The 25,220-nt window shown below is 46.3% G+C and overlaps 1 protein-coding gene across 1 annotated transcript in view; it reads right to left on the minus strand.

Moving 5' to 3' along the window:
- The window catches only part of TERB1 (telomere repeat binding bouquet formation protein 1), a 239,052-nt gene that overhangs the window by 122,962 nt on the left and 90,870 nt on the right, over positions 1-25,220 (minus strand). Inside the window, exon 11 of the mRNA XM_033941426.1 lies at positions 8,851-9,036. Coding sequence (XP_033797317.1) covers positions 8,851-9,036 — 186 coding nt within the window. The remainder of the gene's footprint in view (positions 1-8,850; positions 9,037-25,220) is intronic.

The raw sequence follows: 25,220 nt of genomic DNA on the forward strand, positions 1-25,220 counted from the left end.
TGTTCATATTTGGACTCCTTACTTGGACAGTTTGTCTCCCCGGGTGCGTAGTCGTATCTTGAATGGACTGCGGTTATATTCCAGTCCGCCTGTCTGATCTGGGGGAGGGGAGTTGGGGGGGTTAGGGGTGAGGGGGTTTTGGGGGGGGACTGCTTTTGGGGGGGGGCTGGGGGTTTGGGGTTTTTTTTTTGTAACCTGGGAGGACACAAGAGTCCGGTCCTCTTGGGGGGTGGGGAGCCTTATTTCCTTGGTTGGGGTGAAACTGATATGTACTTTTTTGTCTGCTGTTTGCATGTGTTATGGTTTCTTGTTTAATAAAAACAGATTTCAACTAAGTCTGTTACATTAACGGGTACTAGAATAGATGTGTCTGTCTTTCTTTCTTTCTCTCTCTCTCCTTGGCTGCTTTCTAGCTGTCTTTCTTTCTGTCTCTCTCTCTCCTTGACTGCTGTCTGTCAGTCTTTTTTTCTTTATCTCTCTCTCTTTGGCCGCTGTCTGTCTGTCTCTCTGGCCCCCCTGTCTGTGTCTCTCCCTGGCCCCTTGTCTGTCTGTTTTTCTTTCTCTCTCTCTCCTTGGCTGCTGTCTGTCTGTCGGTCTTTTTTTTCTGTGTATCTCTCTCTCCTTGTCCGCTGTCTGGTTTTTTTTCTATCTCTCGCCCAGGCCCCCTGTCCTTCTGTGCATGTCTTTCACTTCTACCTACCTGTCTTAGCTCCAGAAGATTTTTTAAGAGTAGTAATTGAGGCTTGTCAAAGCCTGGAAGAGGCACCACCTTATACAGAGACTCCAATTTCTTAGGTATAGAAAGTGGAGCCTCTAAATTTTTGAAAAAGTGTCTCTTAAGATGGCATGAAGAGGCAGCTTCAACATATCCTTAGGAGGTAAGTTATAATCTAAGGTTTCCAAATATTCTTTGCTATACTTAGAGTCCGCTTGCAAAGAAATATCCAGAGCTTTACTCATCTGGCGGAGGAATTTGGAGAAAGAAATGTTTTCAGAAGAAGCCCTAGTAGGAGAGCGATGTGAAGTTGAATCTGATGAATCCTCCTCGTTAGTAGATGGTAGTACCGGATCAGAGTCACCAAACAAATCAGAATCCTTGATGGAGGAAGTATGGGTACGGTGTCGGTGGCTCAGTGCGGAAGGTTCAATATGCTTTGACTTGCGTGAAACCTTCCCTGACCATGCCGGAGTAGGCTCCCGAGAAGTCTGGGTGGAGGAGGAATGGTGCCATGTCTTGCTCAACTCCCGTGCCAAGGGAGTATTGTGCCAGGTGTGGTCAGTGTCATGGTCAGCTCAGACTGGACCGTCACCGGGAGAGTCGGTGTCTACAGCTGCGCAAGCTGAGATGGTACCAACAGTTAAAAATGTTCCCCTAGTTCTTCCCAAAGTAATTTATCAATTTCTTTACTTTAGGGAAAGCACCAGTACGGCTTGCTCTTTAGCTGGTACCTTCAGTGCTGCAACTCAGTCCGGGGATAATGAGGCCAATGAAGAGGCACTCACTGGGATCAGAGTTGAGCACTTACGGGACTTTTGCGAGGTCGGCATGACTTTGCTCAATGTAGCTTTGACCTGCGTCCCAGAGGGGGTAGGGGAAGGCTTCTTAGCCGGCTTACCCAAAGCTATGGTGTACTGCGACACTGGAGTTGAAGAGGGTGGATCCAATGCAGACACATGCGGTGTCGTCTTGGTCAGTGTGGTTTGAGACGGTATTGGTGATGAAGTCGGCTCCTCTTCCATACCGACCCTGAAAAGTTGACGCTGCTGAAGAATTCAATTTTTCAAAGTCCTCTTCTGTAAATTGGAGCAGCGCGTGCAAGATTCGGGATAGTGCTCAAGTCCCAAGCACTGGAGACAGCAGCGGTGAGGCTCAGTGATGGAAAAAGCCCGAGCACAGCAACTGCACCTCTTAAACCCCATTGGCGGGCATGACATGGACGGGAAGACCGTTTGTGCTAAATTGAACACGATGATGGAAGCGGAAAAAAGGCCCCGCCGGGCCGAAAGCCTGCAAGAGGAAAAAATAAAATATATTCCCCCCCCCCTTTTTTTTTTTTTATAAAAAGAATAAAACCAAAGAAAAGAAAAAATACGAAGTGACTAAAAGTCACAAGCCGTGAGAGCGGGAAGGCAAGTGAATAAAAAATTTTTAAACGGCCATTGAAAACACGTTTTTCTAGCTCTGCGGAAACTAGAAAACGGAGGGACCGCATGCCTAAGTCAGCCGGGAAGGCACTCGCGCATACAAAGTGCAGGCTGATTGCAAACTTTCTAAACTTAAAGTTACGATTCACTTTTCAAGTATCACCCATGTGTGAGATTATGCTGCCTGCCTATCCTGGGATAATGTAGTACTCTGTATTGGAAGTGTCAAGCCCCTACTTGAAATGGAAGGTATTTTCTGTGGGCTGGTAATATTGGAATGTGAGTGTAGTCTTTTAAATCTAGAGAGCAAGGCCAATTGTTCTTCAGTAGGAGCTCCCAGAGAAACCATGTGAAATCTCTCCTTCACTAAATATTTGTTGAGAGCACTTAAGACTGGTATTCGATGAAGATCTCCGGTCTTAGGAATTAGGAAATATTTGGAGTAGAACCTTCTGCCCCTCTCCTTTAGTGGAACTGGTTGTACTATATTGAGCTGAAGAAGGGCCGAGAGCTTCTGTTGAAAAAGAGATTTCTGATGGGAGTTGAAAGTATACTCTTTTGGGAGGTGGGCCAGGGGTATTCTCAGAAGATGGAGGGCATATTCCTCGAGAGACCACCTGAAGAACCCATCTGTCTGATGTTTGTCCAGCATTGATAAAAATGGTGAATCCGACCCCCTACTGGCAATGCTCTCTATGGGCACATAGAATTGTGTCTGCATAGAATTGCTGGATATATGGGATATAAATTTTTAAATAAAGTCAAAAAGGCTGCTGAGACTTTGAAGGAAGAGACATTTGTGGGTTTTGTTGTCTATGCTGATGAGGGTGTCTGAGTGTGAAGAGGAAACAGGCTAATAGGGTTGTCTATAATGTGCAGTATATTTATATGACTGTTGAATAGGTGGAGCAAATTGTACTTTGCACAATGCTGTCATGCAATCATCATGTTTCTTTATCTTTTCAGTAGCTTCCTCTATGCAATTCTCAAAAAGGTTGTCTCCTATACATGGGACATTTGAGAGATGATCTTGGACATTGGGCTCTACATCGGAAACATTAAGCCAAGCCTGTCTGCGCATAGCTATAGAAACTGCTGATGTTCTAGACGAGATGTCAAAAGCTTTAGAGGCAGATTATTTACATTGTCCAATTTGACACGGACAAGAGGACATGAAATGAAGCTAAGGGGGGACAAGTTCAGGACTAATGTCAGAAAGTTCTGCTTCACACAGAGAGTGGTTGGCATCTGGAATACTCTCCCAGGGGAGATTATTGCAGAATCGACAGTCCTAGGCTTCAAAAGCAAACTAGATGCATATCTCCTTGAGAGAGGCATATAAAGTATGGTTGGCTATAAAATAAACCAGGTGTATACCTGGCAGGGCCTCCGCGTGTGCGGATCGCCGGACTTGATGGACCGAAGGTCTGATCCGGAGATGGCGCTTCTTATGTTCTTATGTTCAGACTTCACCATGTATTTTCTTGTTTCTAAGACATCTTTGGTGAGGCATTGGAAAGCTTCCTGTTGGTCTGAAGGAAGGTATTGTTGAAAGCTTGACAGATGCTGAATTAAAGACTTGAGGTAGAAAATCATATAAAAATTATAATTCAGTATGCAGTTGGTAAGCATAGATTGAAAAACCTGCTTGCCAAATCTGTCCAAGGTCCTGCATTCTCTTCCAGGAGGAGTACTGGCATAAGAATGTGAGAAAATTAATGGGATAGGAGGCAAAGTTCAATTGTGGATTAAGAATTGGTTATCGGATAGAAAACAGAGGGTAGGGTTAATTGGCCATTTTTTTTTCAATGGAGGAGGGTAAATAATGGAGTGCCGCAGGGATCTATACTGGGACTTGTGCTATTTAACTTATTTATAAATGATCTGGAAATTGGAACGACAAGTGAGGTGATTAAATTTGCAGATGACACTAAACTGTTGAAAAACGCATGTATAATGTGAAAATATGCAGGCAGACCGTAGGAAATTGGAAGACTGGCCATCCAAATGGCAGATGAAATTTAATGTGGACAAATGCAAAGTGATGCACATTGAGAATAATAATTCAAATCATAGTTACCGGATGCTAGGGTCCACCTTGGGGGTTAGCACCCAAGAAAAAGATCCAAGTTTCATTGTAGATAATATGATGAAACCTTCCGCCCAATGTGCGGCAGTGGCCACAAAATCAAACAAGATGCTAGGAATTATTTAAAAAAAGGGGATGTTTAACAAGACTAAGAATGTTATAATGTCTCTGTATCAATCCATGGTGTGACCTCACCTTGAGTACTGCATTGAATTCTAGTCACCTTATCTCAGAAAGATATAGCAGCATTAGAAAAGTTTCAAAGAAGAGCAACCAAGATGATAAAAGGGTTCATAGTCTTAAGCGCGCGAGACAAAGGCGTGCCGACAAACGAGCACCAACAATTCAGCACAAGACTTCAGCGCGCCGCAGGAAAACCTTCTTTTAAAGGGCTCCGACGGGGGTGTTGGTTGGGAACCCCCCCACTTTACTTATTAGGGATGCGCTGGCATTGGAGGGGGTTTTGGGGAGTTGTAACCTCACATTATACTGGAAACTTAACTTTTTCCCTATTTTTTTTAGGGAAAAAGTTAAGTTTTCAGTATAATGTAGGGGGTTACACCCCCCCACACCCCCAACATGGCAGCGTGATCCTTATTAAGTAGAGTGGGGGTTCCCCACCAACACCCCCCTCAGAGCCCTTTAAAAGAAGGTTTTCCTGCAGCGCGCTGAAGTCTTGTGCTGAATTGTGCTGAACTGCTCAGAACTCTGCCCATGAGGAAGCCACACTCCTCGTAGTGTGTGCTCTCAAATAAATCAGTGGTCATTTACCACACCCAATATACGCTGAAGAACTAGCCAAACAAATCCATCTTGAAATGGAAGTCTTAGAAGCCGGTCTCCCTTTTTACAAATGTAACATGCCCCCGCTGTCCAGGTCAGCGGCATCTGTAGTGAATCCATCTGAGGAGACCAACAGGCCCTGAGTGCATCTTGGAGAAGGTGTAGATGAGCTTTTTTCAAGGAGCCACCTCTATGGTTATAACCATCAACTCCAACTGTAGAGGCTAGGATCTCCAAAAGCTTGTGCCTAAGTTTCAGTTTGCTCGGCTCTAGAATAAAAACATGACCTTCTGCCTTGTTGAAGTGGACCTCCAAGTACTCTAGGAATTGTCAGCTCCAAATAGCTCTTTCAAAAACTGATAATCCATCCCAGGTCTAGTACTAGGTGGATAACCTGCATCATTGTTTTCTCGTCAGCAGTCTTGGACTAGGCTCTGATCAGCCAATCCTCCAAGTAGAGATGCACCTTGATCCCCGCCTTGTGTAGGTATGCTGCTGCTATGACCATTAACCTGGTGAAAGTGTGAGGCACTGTTGCCAGATTGAATGGGAGTGCCAAGAATTGGAAATATCTCTCAAAAACATGAAATCTCAAGAATTTCATGTGATCTGGAAATACGTACATATGTAAGTAAGCCTCTGTTAAATCCACAAAGGTTAGAAACTCCCCCAGTGTTACAGCAGTTATGACTGAACAAATGGTATCTATCAGGAATCGGCACACAATTTCCAGTCATCTGAGTCTTTCTTGGGCATGATAAAGTATATGGAGTATCCGCCCAAGCCTGATTTTTGGGGGGGTCAGTATGGGTTCTATGGCCTGAATATCTAGTAGGCATTGTACTGTTGCTCAGACCTTGACCTCCTTCTCTGGCTGTTCTGTCAGTGAGTCCACAAAGAGGTCTAGCAGGGGACAAAAAAACCTCAAGCTTCTAGCCCTCTTGAATGATGTTTAGTATCCAGTGATCTTCTCAAACTCTCGCCCAGGCTTCCCAGTAAGTCAACAGCCTCGCTCCTATCCAAGGAGGTTTGACAGCTGGTATGGCATCACTGTGACTTGGAGGCTGCTGCAGGATGCAACCCAGAGGGCTGAGTTCGCCTGGAACCTCCGAATCTTTGCTGAAATCCTTGAGACAATCTATAGAGGACACTGCTGAGGCCTGATGAAAAAGTCTAGAACCATGAAAAGTACCATGACCTGACCCCCCAAGGGCACACAGTCTACTATCTGCTACACTGGTCATAAGGCCGTTTAGCCTCTTGCCAAAGAGCATTTGGCCCTAGAAAGGTAGCCTGCTCAAAGTGGCCTTGGAAACTGAATCTCCCACTCTTTGCCTGATCCAGAGTATTCTATAGACATAAAATAAGCAGAAACCTTGCTCATGACTCTAAAAGCTTCATATAGAGCAGTGGTTCCCAAACACTGTCCTGGGGGACCCCCAGCCAGTCGGGTTTTCAAGATATCCCTAATGAATATGCATGAGAGAGATTTGCATATAATGGAAGCGACAGGTATGCAAATCTCTCTTATGCATATTCATTAGGGATATCTTGAAAACCCGACTGGCTGGGGGTCCTCCAGGACAGGGTTTGGGAACCACTGATATAGAGCATATGCTACATAATTCACCACCTAAAGCAGCAAAATGGGCTACGTGTCATCCTCCACCAATGGAGCCCGACACAATCTGGTATGGCAGGCGCGTGTGACAAAAGTAGCCACAGCTGCTGCTTTTAGTTCAAAGCCAAGGCTTCAAATTGCCTTTTAAGGACTACATCTACCCTTTGGGACTTGTGCATCCTTTAAAATCACTTTCAGCTTAACAAACAGCTGCTGAAAATCAGGAACCATCGGATATAACTTCATCATAGTCCTGGTCACTTGCAGAGGGCCTTCAGGTGTCTCACAGTGCTCTGTCAGCATTTGTAATATCAAGATGCGAAAGGAAAAAATGTGATCTGGGCCTCAGAGCTTCTCATGAACAAAAGCTGAGAAACAGGTCTGTAGGGCTTCAAGCTTCAATTTCTGCAAAAAATCCATAATGATCTCTAGCAAAGCTGCTGGCTTAAAAAGGCAGCACACTGTCAGGTGGTCCAGGGCTGCCACAGACTCCTGGCTGGTAGCCCCTGTCTGGGATCCTCAATCCTCCAAAACCAAGGATACAGACTAACGAATTAAAGGTATTGACTCAGACCTCCAGTCATCCCAGTCTTTTTCCCACTGGGCCTCTTGTTTCTGTGGTGAACCTTAAGTGGGAAACTGTGCTCTGAGTGGCAAAAACTTCCTACGAATCCTCCAGCAAGACCGTAGAAGGTGCAGGCAGATCTTGATAGTTCAGACAGGCTGCAAACATTAAACTCACAAACTCAGGAGTAAAGCCCTGTACAGGATGCCCCGAGGAAGGGCTCTAGGTGGGATTTTTGATACAAGAACATAGCTACCTATGACTCTGTTGCTCTAAAGGGACCAGAGGGGGCTAAGCTCAGCACTTCCACACACCCCCTCAAGTGCCCTGTGGCATGTTGGACATGGATTCTCCTCTCTCCACCATCTAGCATAAATCTGGCCTCTCTCCACCTTCCAGCATAAATCTGGCATGAATCCAAGTTAATCTCTATAAATTTTAACCAAAATTGAAATATTCTGAAGCAGAGGCTTTTAAAACAAAATTGGGATATCCAAGATGGCCACCATGGTAGCATTTTGGTGCTAAAACTCTACCCAGGGAAGCTGAATAAAAACACAAAAAATTCAACAAAGGGGTTTTTTTTAGGTGGGGGGACCCAAAACCTAGCCCCAGAAACCTTCAAAACTGCAATTTAAAGACCCCCCCCCATTTTCCCCATAGTCAATAATGAACTGTTCTCACAGGTCAGTAGGTGCTATGCCTGTTGCAGCTGAAAACAGCAACTAGAAAATGGAAAAGACTTCTGTCTCAGACAAGCATGTAAAGATATTCCAAATGCTTGTGTCTTCGGGCTGCCAGTCAGACTCTAAGAGAGCCTGAAACCCCAGACCCTCTGTGGGTGGGGGTGGAACGCAGCTATCACCTGATAGAATCCTCAGACTGACACGGGGCCACATAGCCTGTGCTCAAGCTCCAGTACCAACCAGGAGCAAGCCTTACTACCAGAGGAATAGTCCACAAGACCCTGAAAGGTAGGTGCCCTTGTCCTCCCAGATACAGACTTCTGCCAAGAGATTCTGTGTCTTCTTCCAGGCAGAGCTGCCCCAGTAATACTGGGGACCTCTAAAGCATTGTAACGCCTCTAAATCTGGATAAAAAAGCCTGAAAATAATAAAGCAAGATAATGTAACATAACATAAAATCTATTTCTAGACCGCATTACTTTTAAGTTCTATGCGGTTTTAAAAGATTAACTAAAAATACAAACAAATGATGAATAAAAAATTAAGATTCCAAGAATTTTGAAAATAAATAGATTTTCAGTTGTTTTCTAAAATGAAAAAAAAAAAAAAAAAAAGAACAGATCAGAAAGACACCTTCCAACGAAGTTCCAACCCGTGTTGACGGAAAAATTGAGGAGCTAGAGTACTGCCCAGTGATGCAGGAGGCAGAGCTGTGAGAGAATAAATGTAGATGATACCTTCTACACAACTAGCGACTAGAGGAGAATAACCCACTGGTTCAAGACTCATATGACTGGTTCAAGACTGGCAGTGCCTTTTGCACTAGAAAAGATGTTCTTAAACTAGTGTCTACTGCTTTATGGAAATATACAGATACAATTACTATGCAATCAGGATAGACCAACTAGTTTATATTCTCAAACATTGAAGACAGTTTTACATATATAAAAATATTTTATACCATAAGCAGGTTATCTTGGAATGTCACTGAAATCCCATTTGTCTTAGCACTTTCATAAAGTTTTCCATTCAAGGTATTTATTGTTTGATCCATTTCTAAATGCTGTGGAATGTGATTGGTTTCTCTGCTTTTAAAGTTAGCCTGTTTTGGATTGGTATTCACTGGTTGAAAACTATTGCCAATATCCTACAAAATACAATAGACAAAAAAGCACATATTTACTTGTTATACGGTATATGCTAAAAGGGATCATTTTATAAAGTGAATTCAACTCAAATTGATTCATGTAAAATTTTGAAAAGTATATCTATGTACAAAGTAGGCAATTCTACAAACTGGGCACTAACATTTATACAACCATGGTCACACAAATACACACGCCCAACTCTATGATGGGACTCCACCTCACTAACAGCAGCAGATCAGGTACGCAGCCTAGGAGTAACATTAGATGGCCACCTGTCCCTGTCCACCAACATATCTCAAATAGCCTCCACCTCCTTCTACTACCTCTGCTAACTGAGAGGAATCAAACTTTACATTTCCAAACCTGACCTAGCCCAACTCCTCTGTGCCTATGTTCTCTCCAGGATGGATTACTGTAACTCCCTATTTAATGGAATGGGCAAAAAAGATCTCAAATGCTTCCAGCACGTACAAAATGCAGCAATCCGCCTCCTATACAACCTCAACTACCATGACCCTATCTCTCCAGCCCTCCACGCAGAGCACTGGCTCCCAATCAACCAACACTGTGCTTTCAAGGCCCTGGTGACAGCACATAAAAGAATCTACGCCACCACCCCAGCATACATAGGATCCAAGCTAACCCTGTATACCCCACCCGCCTCCTCCACTCTGAAACCGAGAAGCACCTATGCATCCCCCCAGGAAGGTCTTTCCTGTCAGAAACTACCCGCAAACACTCCTACAGTCATTTCATCCCCAATCTCTGGAATCAACTCCTCCCACAAATCAGACTACAGAACTCTCTGATGACCTTCCGGAAAGCAGTAAAAACCCTCCTCTTCAACTGAAATTTTAACTGCAAACTACCCCTTGACCTCCTTATATTTCTCCTTCTTTCTGCACTCTCTTGTACTTAAGTTGTTGTATAGTGTTGTACTGTCCAAAATGTTTTCCATTGTGAATGTTGGCTTGTAATCCGTTCTAGAGAATGACACGGTGAAAAAATTGGTCCCCGTCACCGCCCCGTCCCCGTCTCACCATCCCCGTCACCGCCCCGTCCCCGTCTCACCATCCCCGTCACCGCCCCGTCCCCGTCTCACCATCCTCTTCACCGCCCCGTCACCGCCACTGCCACCCCATTCACCGCCCCGTCACCGCCACTGCAATCCCATACACTTTTCTTTATTTACGTATAAAGGAAACATTCTTTAAAACTTTAAAACTTAGTTAAATATTAGTTAATAACTATACAAAAACAAAACACGCAGAGAAAAAATTAATTAATATAAATTCTCAAAACTGACACATTTTGATCACTAAATTTAAAATAGTTATTTTTCATACAGTTTTTCAATCACTAATCTTCCACCACCCCTGGGGCTAGCAATGCAAAAACAAACATGACATGTACTTTAAATGCTTACAATGTTAGCCTATATGGTAAGTAGACGCGGCTGCTGTACCTAATCGCGGCAAAGATCTCCCTGCCGTGATTAGCATAGTGACCGCGGCTACGGCTGCAAGTCCACATTGCAGTGCAGCACTTTGATCTGCACACCTCTTCAACAATCTCTGATCTGCACACATACTTCAGTGGGCACCATTTGCTTACTTCCTGGAGCAAAAAAAAAAAAATACTCATATCATATTTTCTCAATATCAATACTATAGGATCCCTGAGGAAGGCGTGTTTGCCAAAACACGGCCCACGTTGGGTCCTCCATGTCAAATGTGGACATTGTTTTTTTTTTTTTTAAAGGATTAACTGAATAATAAAAGAAGTGTCACAAACACTGGATTGCCACGGTTTCGTTTCTTTTGGAGACATCCCAGTGAACCAGGAAGAGTAGAGCATTTTCAATATGATGTCTAAATCCAATTTTACTGTAAGCACTCAAGTATATGGCTACGGTGTATCACCCTTAATATCCGTCCAAAAAAATACAGTAGTGTAGTAGCAATGTAGGACGGGATATTAGATCCTCCCACAAGTTTACAGATGGATAAATGTGAACGCCTCAGTCCCACCACTCCACCGCTGTTACGTTTCCAACCGCGGGAAGATCAACCCTTCCTGCCAATCGCAGCAGAAGGGTACCCAACCCCTCCTGCCGGTCCTCCCAATGGCCTCCCCTAAGATCGCCGGCAGGAGGGTACCCAACCCCTCCTGCTGGACCCCCCCCCAACGAACCCTCCCACCCCGGAACCCCCTTAGTCTTACTTTCCAAGTTGGACCGGACGGCTCCTCACACGTATGGCCAGCAGGCTTGCCTCCGTCCAAATGAGGCGGGCCCGCCCCTACCCTGCCCAACCCACAGGATCCTAGGGCCTGATTGGTCTAGGCACCTAAAGCCACTCCCGCTATAGGAGGGGCCTTAGGTGCTTGGGCCAATCAGGCCCTAGGATCCTGTGGGTTAGGCAGGGGAGGGGAGGGGCGGGCCCGCCTCATTTGGACGGAGGCAGGCCTGCTGGCCAGACGAGCGAGGAGCTGTCCGGTCCAACTTGGAAAGTAAGACTAAGGGGGTTCCGGGGTGGGAGGGTTCGTTGGGGGGGGGTCCAGCAGGAGGGGTTGGGTACCCTCCTGCCGGCGATCTTAGGGGAGGCCATTGGGAGGACCGGCAGGAGGGGTTGGGTACCCTTCTGCTGCGATTGGCAGGAAGGGTTGATCTTACAAATGAGGAGCACGGTGAAACACAGGTAAATAGCGGTTCCTAGAAGGGGGTACATTGGCCCGCGGGGACAAACCTGTTCACCGTTTCCGCGGTCGGTGAATGGCCTTGTCCCCGTCACCGCAGCGACTGCTAGTTTTCTTCCCCGTTTTCGGCGGTGACCCGCGGCTTAAATGCGGTGGCCGCGGGTAAACCGCCACCGTGTCATTCTCTAATCCGTTCTAAGCGGGATAGAAATCGAAATAAATAAATAAATTATGGTTGTGCATGTAAAGTGGACTTAAGTTAGGACCCAAAGTTGTGAACTGGACTGGAAACAATCTAACTGGTAAATTAAATTACTCAGAAGATAGGAAGATAAGTAGTGAAGTGCCTTTGAGATCAGATATTGCCTTTTGCCAGCAACACCAAGATTTGCAACAGAGGAAATACAAAACTGTAAGGTTTAGCCCCCCAAATGTAAGGTTTGAAGGGGTGATGTTGAAGCGGCCTTACAATCTGCCAGGTCCCGAGTTCGATACCTTCGTTGAAGATTCAGTAGGAAGTAAAATTACTGACAAAGACCACTAAGAGTGCGTGCATAAGGAATATATATATTGTGCAGAAATAAGCTAAATATTACAGAAGAGCAAGATTTATAAAGATTACAATTAAGCATTACAGTTAATGAGAGAAAATAAGGCTGTTTCCCTGCCTTACAGAATCCAGAGGAAAAGAAAGACAGAGAAGCGTGATATTCCAGGGAGAGCAAGAGAGGGGGAGTTCTAATATCCTATATTTCTACTTTGAGGCTTGTTCTAAAAAATAGAATCTATTGAAGTTAAGTACTCCTATCTTTTGTAAACTGTTTGAAACAATGGTTAGTTTCATTGATAAGGAAGGTGAGTGAGGTGTGGGAGATTGGAGAAGAAAAAAGGAAGAATTTTCAGTATCACTTTGACACTGGTTTCTGATTAATCTTAATTATCTGTGCACCTGGACTTATTGTATATCTTAAGCATCAGACATTAACACATCTTAGCACATCTTAACACCTCTTCGCTGCAAGTTCTTTTGTTACCTTTTAAGCACTGATTTAATTTAGGCTGGCTAAGGCTGTTTTCAATGGCATTCCCTAAGGTCAGCCATGAATGATATGATCTCCCATAGGCCTTTGCTGACATTGGTTAGGCCAACTGAAAATGCTGAGGCTGACAACAACATGAGGAGAAATCTACAAAAATTAGAAGAATGGTCTAATGCAGTGTTCCCCAAGTCGGTCCGGAAGTACCCTCTTGCCAGTCAGGGTTTCAGAATACCCATAATAAATAGGCATAAAAGATTTGCATACAGTAGAGGTAGTGTATGCAAATCAATCTCATATATATTCATTGTGGATATCTTGAAAACCTGACTGGCAAGGGGGTACTCCAGAACCAACTTGGAAAACACCGGTTTAACTAAAATTCAATGCAAAGAACTGCAGAGTAATGCATTTTGGGATTAATAATCGGAAGGAGCCATATATGCTGGAAAGGGAGAGGCTGATATGTACGGATGGGGAGAGGGACCTTGGGGTGAGAGTGTCTGAAGATCTAAAGGCAAAAAACAGTGCAAGAAGGTGGTGGCTGCTGCCAGAAGGATGATGGCTGTATAAAGAGAGGCGTAACCAGTAGAAGAACAAAGGTGTTGATGCCCCTGTACAGGTGTTGGTGAGGCCCTACTTGGAGTATTGTGTTCAGTTTTGGAGACTGTATCTGACGAAGGACACAAAAAGGCTTGAAGCTGTCCAGAGGAGGGCGACAAAAATGATAGGAGGTTTGCGCCAAAAGACGTATGAAGAGAGACTGGAAGCCCTGAATATGTATACCTTAGAGCAGGGGTGTCAAAGTCCCTCCTTGAGGGCTGCAATCCAGTCGAGTTTTCAGGATTTCCCCAATGAATATGCATGAGATCTATTTGCTTGCACTGCTTTCATTATATGCTAGTAGATCTCATGCATATTCATTGGGGAAATCATGGATTGCAGCCCTCGAGGAGGGACTTTGATACCCCTGTCTTAGAGGAAAGAGGGACAGGGGAGATATGATCCAGATGTTCAAATACTTGAAAGGTATTAACGTGGAACAAAATCTTTTCCAGAGAAAGGAAAATGGTAAAACCAGAGGACATAATTTGAGGTTGAGGGTGGGAGACTCAAGAGCAATGTAAGGAAATTTTTCTTTACAGAGAGGGTGGTGGATGCCTGGAATGCGCTCCCGAGAGAGGTGGTGGAGAAGAAAACGGTGACAGAGTTCAAAAAAGCGTGGGATGAACACAAAAGATCTAGAATCGGAAAATAATAGTGAATATTGAAGAACTAAGGCCAGTACTGTGCAGACTTGCATGGTCTGTGTGTGTATATGGCCATTTGGGGGAGGATGGGCTGGGGAGGGCTTCAATGTCTGGGAGGGTGTAGATGGACTGGAGTAAGTTTTGACAGAGACTTCTGTAGTTGGAACCAGTGTTCCCGCTAAGCTGCGCTGGCGTGCGCTTGCGCACAAAATATTACATCGCAGCGCACAAGTTTCTCGTCACAGCGCACACACGTGCTTGCAGGCAGGCGAGCTGGCAGTCCATGTAACGCGTCGCAAAGGTAAGGGGAGGCTGGGGGAGGAATCGGACGTCGGGGTGGGGGTGCGAGCAGGGAGGGGGGCGATCGGAAGAGGCGTACGGCAGATGGCAGGGCGGCGAGAGGAGAATTGGGCGAGTTGGCTCATAACTTGCTGGCGCCCGATATTTTTAGCTCACAGTGAAAAAAGTTTGCTCACAACACCCGCCCGCTTAGAGGGAGCACTGGTTGGAACCTAAGAACAGTACTAGCCAGAGCTTTAGATTCTTGCCCAGAAATAGCTAAGGAGAAGAAGAAGAAAAAAAAAAAACCCCAACAAACTTTTAGATTGAATCAGATTGGGAAGATTAGATGGACCATTCGGATCTTTATCTGCCATCATCTACTATGTATGTTACTATGTAAAATTTAATGTGAAGATGTACAAAGTGTACTTGGGGGTGTACAAACCCAAAACAGTACCAGGGGTGCTGATATGTATTTGGCTTTTCCTATTTCACCTTTTAAACTAATACTTTAATCACATCTAAGTTTATTGTTTTGTATGTATCTTGAGAATGAGAGGAATGGGTGGAAACGCATAGAGAAACTTGTGCGTCCAATCCAGAAGAAAAGCGTCTGCCTCCAGACGGTGAGGAGAGGAGAGGCTGGAGCAGAAGTGGGGCAACTTGTTGTGGGGGAATACAAACAGATCCACTTGAGGAGTCCTCCAATGAGAGAAAATGGGATGGAGAGCTGTTGAGTTGAGCATCCATTCATGAGGTTGAAGAATTCTGCTCAGTTTGTCTGCCAAGAAATTCTGTTCCCCCTGAATATAGATTGCTTTGAGAATAATGTTGCAAGCAACAGCCCAAAGCCATATCTTCTGAGCCTCCAGACAGAGAATGAGAAAACCCGTCCCTCCTTGCTTGTTTATATAGTACATGGCAACTTGATTGTGCGAATTAGGACATGATTGGTTACTAAATGTTGAAAAGCTCTGACAGCATAGTAAATCACTCTGAGTTCCAAAAGATTTAAGTGAAAACATTGCTCTCTGGGGGACTAGTAACCTTGAGTGCAAAGGCCATCCAGATGAGCTCCCCAAGCATAGGTTGATGAATCTGTGGTCAAAACTTTTTGATGGGAAGGCGTGTGAAACAAAAGACCTCTGGAAAGATTGGAAGAGTTCATCCACCGCTGAAGCAAGCGTCAAAGAGATGAGGTGACAGAAATGTGTTTTGAGAGAGGGTTGAGCACTTGAGACCACTTTAAAGCCAGAGACCATTGAGGCGTCCGGACATGAAGTCTTGCAAGGGGAGTCATGTGAACTGTGGAAGCCATGTGACCCAGAAGAACCATCATTCGCCTGGCTGAGATTGACTGAAGCTGGGCAATCTGATAACAAAGTTGAATTAAAGTGCCCTGACGCTGTTGAGGAAGAAATGCCCTGAGTTGAGTGGTGTCGAGGAGGGCTCTGATGAACTAGAGCTTTTCAGAAGGCTGAAATTGTGATTTTGGGAAGTTGATCTCAAACCCCAAGTTCTGAAGAAATAGTATGGTCTGATTTATCGCTAAAAGTACACCTTGTGACAAAGGATCCTTGATGAGTCAGTTGTCTAGGTAGGGGAAGACTTGAAGGCCCTGAGACCTCAAAACCACTGCCACCACAACTAGGCACTTGATGAAGACTCTGGGACAGAAGGCCAGACTGACAGGGAGGGCCATTTGAAATCTGCGGTACTTTCTGTAAGCTGGATGAATAGGGATATGAGTATAGGCTTCATTGAGATCTAGAGAGTATAGCCAATCGTCTTGTGCCAAGAGGGGATATAGAGTGGCTAGAGAAATCATCCCAAATTTTTCCTTCACAAGAAACTTGTTGAGGGCTCTGAGATCTACAATAGGTCGGAGTCCTACGGTCTTCTTCGGGACTAGAAAATAGCGGGAGTAAAACCCCCAGTTTTGCTGATCCACAGGAATCTTCTCGATGGCATTGAGAATGAGAAGGGAATCGATTTCCTGAAGAAGAAGGGAGGACTAGGAAGGGTTCAAAGCAGACTCTCTTGGAAGATGATCTGGTAGGACAGTGTGAAAATGAAGAGAGTAACCCTCTCGATTAAGAACAGAAGAATAGCCCTGATGGGTCAGACCAATGGTCCATCAAGCCTAATAGCCCATTCTCACGGTGGCCAATCCAGTACCTGGATAAAACCCAAAGAGTAGCAACATTCCATGCTACTTATTCAGGGCAAGCAGAAGCTTCCCCCATGTCTTAATAATAGACAATGGACTTTTCCTCCAGGAAATTGTCCAAACCTTTCTTAAAACCAGCTATGCTATCCACTTTTACCTCAACCTCTAGCAACGCATTCCAGAGCTTAACTATTCTCTGAGTGAAAAAATATTTCCTCCTATTGGTTTTAAAAGTATTTCCCTGAAATTTCATTGAGCGTCCCCTAGTCTTTGTAATTTTTGACGGAGTGAAAAATCAATCCACTTGTACCCGTTCTACTCCACTCAGGATTTTGTAGAATTCAATCATATATCCCGTCAGCCTTCTCTTTTCCAAGCTGAAGAGTCCTAACCTTTTTAGTCTTTCCTCATACAAGAGAAGTTCCATCCCCTTTATCATCTTGGTCACTCTTCTTTGAACATTTTCTAGAAACGCTATATCTTTCTTGAGATAAGGAGACCAGAATTGAACGCAATACTGCAGGTGAGGTTGCACCATGCAGTGATACAGAGGCATTATAATATCCTTAATCTTCTTAACCATCCCTTTTTTAATAATTCCTAGCACCTTGTTTGCTGTTTTTGGCCGCCGCAGCACATTGGGTGGAAGGTTCGTTGTATTGTCTACAATGACATCCAGATCCCTTTCTTGGGCGCTAACTCCCAAGGTGGACCTTAGCATCCAGTAACTGTGATTCAGGTTATTATTCCCAATATGCATCTCTTTGCATTTGTCCACATTAAATTTCATCTGCCACTTGGATGCCCAGTCTTCCAATTTCCTAAGGTCTGCCTGCAATGTTTCACAATACGCATGAACTTTGAATAGTTTAGTGTCATCTGCAAATTTAATTATCTTACTCGTCGTTCCAATTTCCAGATCGTTTATAAATAAGTTAAATAGCACTGGTCCCAGTACAGATCCCTGCGGCACTCCACTGTTTACTCTTTACCCTCTGTTTTCTATCCGATAACCAATTCCTAATCCACAACTGAACTTTGCCTCCTGTCTCATGACTCTTTAATTTTCTTAGGAGCCTCTCATGAGGAACTTTGTCAAAAGCTTTCTGAAAATCTAGATACACTATATCAACCAGATCACCTTTATCCACATGTGTATTCGCACCTTCAAAGAAGTCAAGCAAATTGATGAGGCAAAATCTCTCTCGGCTGAACCTATGCTGACTCTTGTCTCATTAAATCATGTTTGTCTATGTGTTCCACAATTTTATTTTTTTATCTAATCTAATCTAAACCTTAGGTTTGTATACCGCATCATCTCTACATTCGTAAAGCTCGACACGGTTAACAAGAGTTAGGGTTTTGCCCGGTACTGAAGTCAGGCTTACCAGTCTGTAATTTCCCAGATCTCCCCTGGAACCCTTTTTAAAAATTGGTGTAACATTGCCCACCTTATAATCTTCAGGTACTACAGATGATTTTAGCGACAGGTTACAGATCACTAACATCAAGTCATCAATTTCATGTTTGAGTTCCTTTAGTATCCTGGGATATATACCATCCGGTTCAGGTGATTTATCACTTTTTAACTTGTCGATTTGGCTTAGTACATCTTCCAGATTCACAGAGATTTCTTTCAGTTCCTCCAGATCATCACCCTTGAATACCATTTCCAATTCTGGTAGATCTCTTACATCTTCTTCCGTAAAGACCGAAGCAAAGAATTCATTCAGTTTCTCCACTATGGCCTTATCCTCCCTGAGTACCCCCTTTTGCTCCTTGATCATGCAACGGTTCCACGGATTCCCTCACTAGTTTTCTGCTTCTGATGTACCTAAAGAAAATGTTATGAGTTTTTGCCTCTTTGGCATGTTTCTCTTCACATTCTTTCTTAGCTTTCTTTATCAATGCTTTGCATCTAACTTGCCAGGACTTGTGTCTTCTTATTTTTTTCATTCGGATTCTTTTTCCATTCTTTAAAGGATTTTTTTTGGCTCTAGCCTCTTTCACTTCACTTTTTAACCATGCTGGCTCTTGTCTCCTCTTCTTTCCACCTTTACTAATACGTGGGGTAAATCTGGTCTGGGCTTTTACAATGGTATTTTTAAATAACATACATGCCTGATTTACAGTCCTAACCTTTGCAATTGATCCTTTTAGCTTCTTTTTAACCATTTTCCTCATTTTATTGAAGTCTCCCTTTCGAAAATTAAGTGCCTCTACAGCAGATTTATTTTGCGATGTCACTCCAGGTATCAGCTCAAATTTGATCACATTATAATCACTGTTTCCAAGCATACCCAACACATTTAACTCCTCTACTATGCCTTGCATTCCACTAAGGACCAAATCTAAACTAATAATAATAATAATAATTTTATTTCTTTTTTTTTTTTTTTTTTCAATATCTTTATTAACAATTGCAAAGGAACATACATCCATGGGCAAACAGCCGGAACATAGCCATCGACAACAGTCGGGAACAACATAAAAGAGAAGGCCAATCAGAGAAATACACGGTACAAAGAAAAACCCCAGTAGTGCACGCCCATCACAATTGACATTTTGTGTTAAAACCCCCCCAAGCAACCACACAGCTGCCATCCCACACCCACACCACAAACCTCACCAAGCACCCCCCTCACAGTCCATCCAACATCCCAACAGCACCCACCCAAGCACACACATCCACACCACACCACCGCAGATGCAGCAACTCCAGGGACCAGGGCAAAAAGACAGAAGAAAAACAAAAGAGAAATAAAAAGACAGAAGCACCACCAGCAGCAGCAGCCCCCCCACCAAAGGGAGGGAGGGGGGGGAGGAAGAAGAAATCAAGAAATCAAGAGGTCAGGGGGAGACAGGCACTTCCTCTGCATCCATGCTGGAACAGCCCCTCAACACCCGCTGCCACAAATCGCGGTAACAGCGTTGATTCAAATTCCCAGATGGAGGCACTCGCTGAAGTTCATAACGCCCCACATCAGCCAATCGAGCCCTCCACATCGGGAAGGAGACCACAGAATCGCCCACCCAGTTTGTTAACAGGAGCTTTTTCACCACCAAGACAGCCATGTACAGAACCCTGCGTTGGGGAAGGGTAAGCCCCCCCTCAATCAATGCACTTTGGTCTCCCAAAAGCAAAAAGCCATAGGACCAGGGAACCGCTCGCTGGAGAACGCTCTCTAGAAAAGGGAGAGCGCGCAACCATACAGCAGCAGAAGGGCACTCCAAGAAATGATGAGTAAGGGAGCCCGCAGACCGGTGACACTTGATACAGACTGCATCCTCCCACAATCCCATTCGAGCACCCTGGGCTCGGGAAATATACGCCCGGTGAAGGATTTTAAACTGCATTTCCCTATAATCCGTGGACCCCCCCAAGGCATACACAGCGGCAAAGAGATCAAGGAAGGCCTTACGATCCAGAGGGGTACCCAGCTCAGTCCGCCACTGGGAAGCCAAGCGGTCAATAGACCCCATGTCCGACGCATTCTTCAGAATCCGATACCAAGTAGCCAACGTATTTGAAGCAGGAGAGACCTGAAAAAATTGGACATCCAAGGGCCCACAAAGCCAGGCCTCCCCCCATCGCCTGCCTAGAGACAAGTAATAATGCCGGGCCTGAAGGTAAGCCCAAAAATGAGTCTGAGGGAGGTGCCATTGAGTCCGGAGCTGGGCAAAAGAAGGGAAAGAGCCCCCCCCCACCACTAAAATATCCCGGAGAGTCCTACCCCCCCTCCGCTCCCACTGCCGAAACCAAGCATGACCCACCCCCGGAGGAAAGTCAACATTGCCGTACAACTGCAACAACAGGGAGGCCTCTGAAGCTTTCCCCTGTCGCCGCCTCCACCACCGCCACGCACGCCTCAAGGGCAAAAGATACGCAAACTTGGCCCCACCACCCGGTATAGCCGACATTGGAGCATGCAACAGCGACAGGATGGAGTGCGGGGCGCACCAGGACTCTACCCAGTCCCGAGAAGAAAATCTATAACTGCCCGACCACCCTTCATGAATAAAACGAAACAGGGCTGCGACATTATAATAACGAAGATTGGGGAGATTCAACCCACCCCTATATTTATCCAGGGCTAGAGTAGTGGAACTAATACGGGCTCGTTTATGTTGCCAAATAAACGTGGAAAGAAGTGACTGAAACAAACGCACCTCTTTATTTGTAACCCAAAGGGGCACAGCCTGCAGCGGATACAGAATCTTGGGAAGAAGCACCATCTTAGTCAAGGCCACCCGCCCCCATACCCCCAACGGGAGATCCCTCCATTTATCACACAGTTGCCGTATTGCGTCTAGGTGACGTGTCACATTGAAACGGTACAGAAGTTTAAGGTCCGGACTCAAATAAACACCAAGGTAGCGCATCGGACCCCTCACCGGCGGTATCTCGAGACTCGCGTGCCAGGGTTCCTCCACAGTAGACCGCAAGGGAAGAAGTTCAGATTTCTCGCAATTAACCCGCAGACCAGAAAGATCCCCAAACGAACGGACCAAAGCAAGGGCCCGGCCCAAATCTCGGCGAGGTTGATCCAGGTACAGAAGGATATCATCTGCAAAAAGGTTAATGCGACTCTCCCGGTCTCCAATTCGAATGCCCCGGATATCCGAATCCCCGCGAATTTTAGCCGCCAAGGGTTCAATAGCCAGAACAAAAAGTAGTGGGGATAACGGGCATTCCTGTCGCGTCCCCCGTCCCAAAGCAAACGGGGCGGTAAACTGACCGTTAACCAAAAGCCCCGCCTGCGGAGCAAGATATAGACTACTGATCCAATGATGAATAGAGCCCTCAATACCAAACTGACGTAAAACCCAGAAGAGGTATTGCCACGAAATACTATCAAAGGCCTTCTCCATGTCCAGGCCTACGATAGCCGCATCACTCACCAGGCCCCGCCTGGAATGAAGGGCCATCAAAGCTCGAATCAGGTTCATGGACGCATATCTGCCCGGCACAAAGCCAGCCTGGTCCTCATGAACCAAAAGTGGTAAGAAAGCATTCAGTCTGCGCGCCAAAATTGCAGCAAAAAGCTTGGCGTCCTGATTAAGAAGGGAGATAGGTCTATAAGAGCCCACCTGGGCCGGGTCCTTTCCCGGCTTAGGCAACAACACCACATGTGCCATATTAGGAGTCCCCAAGCCCCTAGACTCGGAAAGCGCATTAAACGCCCCAGCCAAAGCAGGAGAAATCTGATCCGACAAAATCTTGTAATACTCGGAGCCAAACCCATCCGGCCCTGGCGCCTTAGTCAATTTAAGCTTCTTAATCCCGAGCAACACCTCGTCAGGGCTAATAGGGGTATTCAATTGCTCCACCTGAGCGTCCGTCAGCCTAGGTAGCCGAAGCCCCCGAAAAAAAGCGTCCCGAGCAGCATCCGAGAAAGGGCGGTTAGCATACAAAGATTCATAAAACTGAACAAATTGCTGCTGGATCTGCCGTTCCTGCGTGTAAGAGTTGCCCTTAGAATCCCGAATGGACAAGATAACCTGACGGGTACGCGGAGGCCTGACCAAATTGGCCAACAATCTCCCCGTCTTCCCTCCCCAAGCGTACAGTTTATAACGTTGAAAATAGACATTCCGAGTAGCCCGCTGCGTCAAAATTTCATCTATCCGCCGCCGAACAGACAGCAAGCGATCTTTATCCGCCGCTAACAGAGAGTTACAGTGGCGCATCCGCAGCTGCCGAAGCTCCCTCGAGAGAGTCAGGAGCTCCGCATCCATGGCCTTCCGCTTGCGAGAAAGATAAGCAATAATAAACCCCCGCAGAACTGCCTTGGATGCCTCCCAATAGGTCACCGGATGAACATCAGTGGTATTATTGTGAGACCTATACTCCAACCACTGTTCCCGAATGTATTTGTGAAAGGCGAGATCCCTATATAGGTAGCCCGGAAATTTCCAATGCCGCTCCCCTGAGTCCGACGCAAACTGGAGCTCCAGGACGACAGGCGAATGATCCGACAGGGGAACCTCCTCAATATCTATGCGCGACACCCTAGGGAGCAGAGACGGGGAAACCAACAGATAATCCAATCTAGCATAGACATTATGGGGATGCGAGTAAAATGTGTAAGTGCGTTCCGTAGGACGCAAAATCCTCCAAGTGTCCAATAACTGCAACTGGCTAAGCAAAAAGTTTACCCCCTTATCTGCATGGTCCCTGGCCCCTGCCTTTGCCGGATTACAATCCATGGCAGGATCCGCAGTAATATTAAAGTCTCCACCCACCAGCGGTTGATAATCAGGGTACATGGCTATCCTGGCGAGCAAAGCCGAAAAAAATTTATGATTATACACATTAGGAGCGTACACATTGCACAATAACCATTTGGACCCCCACAACTCCCCCAGGACCAGAACATAACGCCCGTCTGGGTCCTGAAGAACCTTGTGAGTGTGAAAGGGCAACTGTTTATGCAGAAGAATGGCAACTCCCCGTTTCCTGGTACCGAAGGCGGACGAGCAAACCTCCCCCACCCAGTCTCTCCTCAGCTTCAGGTGCTCCGCCTGGGAAAGGTGCGTTTCTTGCACAAAGGCAATATCGGTCCCCTTCCGTCGAAACCAGTTCAATATCTTCTTTCTCTTAATAGGGGAATGAATCCCATCCACATTGAGGGTTGTTATAGTCAACTTAGTCATTCAAAAGAGTATTAATGGAGGTCAGTGCAGAAAACAGTAAAATAGCCGAGATGGGTAGCCCCCCAGCTAGGCCTCCCATCCCAAAGATCTGAAGTCGGGCCCTAGAGCGCTGCACCGCCACCCACACTGAACACTTCCAAACCCATACACACCACACCCACACAAACCCACATGCAACCACCACAAGGCTCCCCCTCCCTACCACCCCCCGCCCCTCCCACCCAACACCACACCCCCCACCCCTAAGATTCTCAACCCCCCAGCATTCTCCTAGTTCCCCCCACCCAGCAAGAAACGGAGAACAGCCCCCCTCCCACCCCTGAAGAAATCCATCTCCAGCGGCCCCCCAACAAACCCCCTCCCACCCAAAGAAAAAACTAGTAAGAAGAAAAAGAAAAAATACAGAAAACTGCTCTCCCAACAAGTGGAGCAACTAAAGTCCATAGGATGAGCTCTCCCAAGCCCCAGCCGCCCATGTCAGGTCTACAGTCCAATAGCCCCCCGAGGAAGGCCCCCCCCTCCCCGCCCAAATGGAAGAGATCCCCCACACAGAAAGTAAAGCAGAAGCAGTCAGTGCATGGAAAAAATAGAGGGATCTCCAGAAACCACTGTAAGCAGTCCAGCCAGCAGCCACAGGTCTTTCAGCCGGGACAGATCACAGTCCAATCTCCATGCCCCTCCAAGTCCAGATCCCACCAATCGGCCCCACACCGACCGACAGATAGCAGGCAGTCCAATACCAAAAGGCAGGGAAAGCAGGCCAACGAGGAAGCAACAGCACAGATAGACTTGAAAGTAGCAGAGACACCCCGGAGACTGCAGGCCAGCAGAGTCCCTCAAGCACCGCCATCCAGCAGATCAGACAGCCGCCAGAGCCCCTCCATCAGCCACCTCCGGCAACGAGTCCAAATAGCTCTGAGCAGCCGCCCTATCCGGAAAGGTATGGGGTTTCCCCTCTCTCCAGACCCGCAGGGACGCCGGATAGACAAGCGCAAAGCGCACACCCCTTCTATGTAAAGCAGTGCAGAGAGGCGCCATTTCTTTTCGGAGAGAAGCCACGTGGGGAGAATAATCATTGAAGAGCAGCAGTTTCTTCCCTTCGTACTCCAACACCCCAACCTTCCGGTAAGCCTGAAGTAGGGACTCCTTCTCTCTCCAATTGATATATCGGGCGATAGCCGCTCTTGCTCTATTTTTGTCTTCCGTGCGGGGCCCCAGATGATGCGCCCGCTCGCACAAAAACCCCACCGCCGGCGGCTCCAGGCCCAGCTTCGTGGGGAGCCAAACCTGAAAGAAAGCATATAGCTCATGATCCGCTCTCATCTCCGGCAGGCCCACCACGCGAATGTTATTCCGACGCTGTCGATTTTCCTGGTCGTCCAGCCTGCCCGTCAAGGTAGCCACCTGCGCCTGTAGAGCCACAATGCTGGCGTGCTCCTGTAAGGCCGCATCTTCTCCGTCCGAGACCCGCTGTTCCACCGCTGCCAGACGGGTGCCATGGGACTCGAACCGCTCATGGAAGCCCTCCACAGCGGACTGCAGTTTATGCAGGCGGTCCTCCAGGGCCGCGGTGACCATTCGCGATATCTCCTGCGCCCATTCTCCCCATTGAACCGGTGCCGCAGGAGGGGTTGAGGGCGCCGCCATTTTAGCCCCAGACACAGCAGACTTAGGTTTAGATGTCTTCGCAGATTTTACCGGCATCCCAGATGCCTGCGGGCTCGCAGATCTCAGGGCAGTGCTCACAGTCCTAATAAAGGATCCAGAGCCGACGAAGATCACCCGACCGCGGTAGGAAAGGAGTTAAGCGGATTTTAGGGGGCTCAGGGTCGGAGAGCTCAGGGAGACACGTCCTAACCAGGCAAACGCATCACGTGACCCCCAATTTTATTTCTTATATACCGCTATACCATAAGTTCAAAACGGTTTAAAATAGCACTCCCTCTTGTCGGTTCCCAGATCAGTTACTCCAACAAGCAGTCATTTATGACGTCTAGGAATTTTACCTCCCTAGCACTCCCTGATGTAACATTAAACCAATGTTGGGGTAAATGAAATCAAAATAGCAGGAGATAGTAAGTTAAATCACC

The sequence above is a fragment of the Geotrypetes seraphini genome, chromosome 4, assembly GCF_902459505.1.
Source record: "Geotrypetes seraphini chromosome 4, aGeoSer1.1, whole genome shotgun sequence".
Classification (NCBI taxonomy): domain Eukaryota; kingdom Metazoa; phylum Chordata; class Amphibia; order Gymnophiona; family Dermophiidae; genus Geotrypetes; species Geotrypetes seraphini.